This window comes from Capsicum annuum, unplaced genomic scaffold (assembly GCF_002878395.1).
Source record: "Capsicum annuum cultivar UCD-10X-F1 unplaced genomic scaffold, UCD10Xv1.1 ctg79119, whole genome shotgun sequence".
Classification (NCBI taxonomy): domain Eukaryota; kingdom Viridiplantae; phylum Streptophyta; class Magnoliopsida; order Solanales; family Solanaceae; genus Capsicum; species Capsicum annuum.
Window position 1 is genome coordinate 1 of NW_025889672.1, and position 2,470 is coordinate 2,470.

Consider the following 2,470-nt stretch of genomic DNA (forward strand, 5'->3'; position numbering starts at 1 on the left):
CGCCACCTCCTTTTCCCTTACCGTCCGTTTTCGGTATCGGAGAGACAAGTTCAACTTTCTTGTGTGTTTCCCATTCAACTTTCTCTTGTAACATCACCGGATCAACTTTTCCAATCACAGTTAGTTTCTTCGAATCCTCATCACGCATAACTTTCTCCACACCTATATGAACATACAATCAATACTAAGAAATTGAAAAGGAGAAGAAAACGTAAAAGGAGGTTTATTGGTTTTTGTTCAATTAAAGCAAAATGCAATAATATTGACAACAATTTTTCTTCAAATTCCAAAAAATATATTTGACCAAAAAACTCCGCAATTTTGAAATTTTCTGAATTCACCGTAAAGATGTTTTCATTTTTTTTGGCTCCAAATTACTCACAAATATTCAAAAAACAGACTCCAATAAGTTTTCATGGCCAAACAACTCCAATTTTTTGTTCAGTGGAAGCAAAAATGCAGAAATTGAAACACAACATTACCAAAGAGAACAACAACAAAAAAAAAATATCATTCAATTTATAGTGTATAGTATACCTCCAACACTTGAAATGGCTTTGACAACTTTTGTAGCACATCCTTCACAATTACATGATTTCAAAACAACACTTAAGTTTCCTCCATCCTTCTTATTCTCTTCTCCTCCTTCTTTCTTCTTTTCTCCTCCTTCATTCTTCTACAAATAAGAAAAAAAAAAATCAAGAAATGGTTCAGTAACCAAATACACTAGTAAAAAAAATGAGCATTGTCCACTGCAGAATAATGAGATGCACAAATTGAAAAATGGTTCATTAAACAAAAAACCTTAGTAAGCAAATCGAGCAATGGCCCCTAAACACGCACAAATTGAAAAATGGTTCAGTAACGTGGTAAGGTGGCTTTACTTTCATAGTGGGACTTCTGACGTGAATTCGAATTAGTCGGGCTTCAATTTGGGGTACCTATTTCCTTGCCCAAATCTGGATTGGTCATGTTGTAACGTGGGTTACCAACTTTTGTGACGTGAATCTAGATTAGACGTTAAGCAGTCAATCAATCGCTCTATTTCATTCTGCCTACCAAAGACATCAGATTCAACCACAGAAGTTGAAGGTGTTCTAATTTCTATTTTTTTTACTCGAATCTAAATGCTTCTGTAAGCCAAGGCGACCGATTTGCTTTTCCAACAACTCCAATGTTTCAAATGGTGTCTTCCAACTTCTCCTTTATGTTAAGAAAATAATCATCACTCAAGCTCAGGTTGAGGTAACTTACTTGCTGGTCGCTTGTTTGTGCAAGATTTCGAAGTTGACCTTCCACCTTAAGCCGCTTTCTCACATGTTGATTTGATGCCTGCTTATTCTCTGCATCACTCTGCACAATCTGAAGACAATGCTTCTTCAACTGCTTATTCTTCAGAAACATCTTGAGCAGATCAGCTGCTTCTTCAAAGAGAACATTCAGAAATGCACCACCAACTACACTACAAACTGCTAAGACAATCTCGATCATTTCTGAAATCTACAAAGCAAAACAAAGGAACCACAAAAATGGTTGTGAGGGACTCAAAATAAATGTAAGCTCATTTTTTTACATGATGAATTGAATTTGTTTTAGAATTGTGAAGAATTGATTAAGAGGTTGAATGATTCTCTACATTCTGGTAAATTAATTTCTTGTAATAATAGTTTAGGAAATTAAATTAATGGTGGCTTTAAGAATTTATTGATCCAATGTGTATTATAGCGTAATGTGTAGTGGCAGATTTCCTTGAAGAAGCACATTAGCAGTTCTAGTATGTGATTATGGAAATAATAATAGGTATTTACAAATTATAATAACCTTGACAAAGTCTCTACCATAATTACGCTTTATTTTACCCATTAAATCTACAAACACAACACTCAGCACAATGGGGTATCACCATACACATAAACGCCGAACTCTCGTGATAGTTATAATATGAAGACACTACCCCTTTAGGGATACAATCTAAGATTAATTTTTCCACTACACTGAGTACACATCACGAGTTCTTCCCTCTTTCAACTAAGTTCTAATTATCATAACTAATCACATCTTCTTCTAAATACCCTAAATCTATAAATCGTGCTACCACTTTAGCTAATCACCACGTAAGGGTCGTACCACTGAGTCCGCCCTTAACTCAGTGGCCAAGCCTCCGATTCAAGTTTGCCGCAAGAATTGGAGTTTCCATAAGTTGGTATACCCCCTTAGAGGTATGCCATGGCATCACCGTTACATGATGTCCTAATTATTCCCCTTTTATGATAATATCCTTATCGGCAAAATAAGGTTCCCATATACTCAAATGTCTTCTTCGGATAACCATCTAAGGTGTATTAATAATGCTGATATTAATTATGCAGACATTATTTTGAGAAGATAAATGTTTCTATCTTCAAATCAAATATTAACAACTATATTTTACCTGTTCGAATGCTAAGAGTAATTTGCAAACAAGAATGAT

The 2,470-nt window shown here is 34.9% G+C and overlaps 1 protein-coding gene across 1 annotated transcript; it reads right to left on the reverse strand.

Annotated features, from left to right (window-relative positions):
• Positions 1 to 6: 6 nt before the first annotated feature.
• On the reverse strand, positions 7 to 2,464 carry LOC107846080 (heavy metal-associated isoprenylated plant protein 3; the record flags this gene model as incomplete). The annotated part of the gene is made up of 4 exons (XM_047405491.1): positions 2,432 to 2,464; positions 1,255 to 1,500; positions 538 to 676; positions 7 to 162 (listed from the first exon to the last, which is right to left on the reverse strand). Coding segments are annotated over exons 2-4 (532 nt in total), but the record flags the coding sequence as incomplete, so codon positions are not given.
• Positions 2,465 to 2,470: the final 6 nt, after the last annotated feature.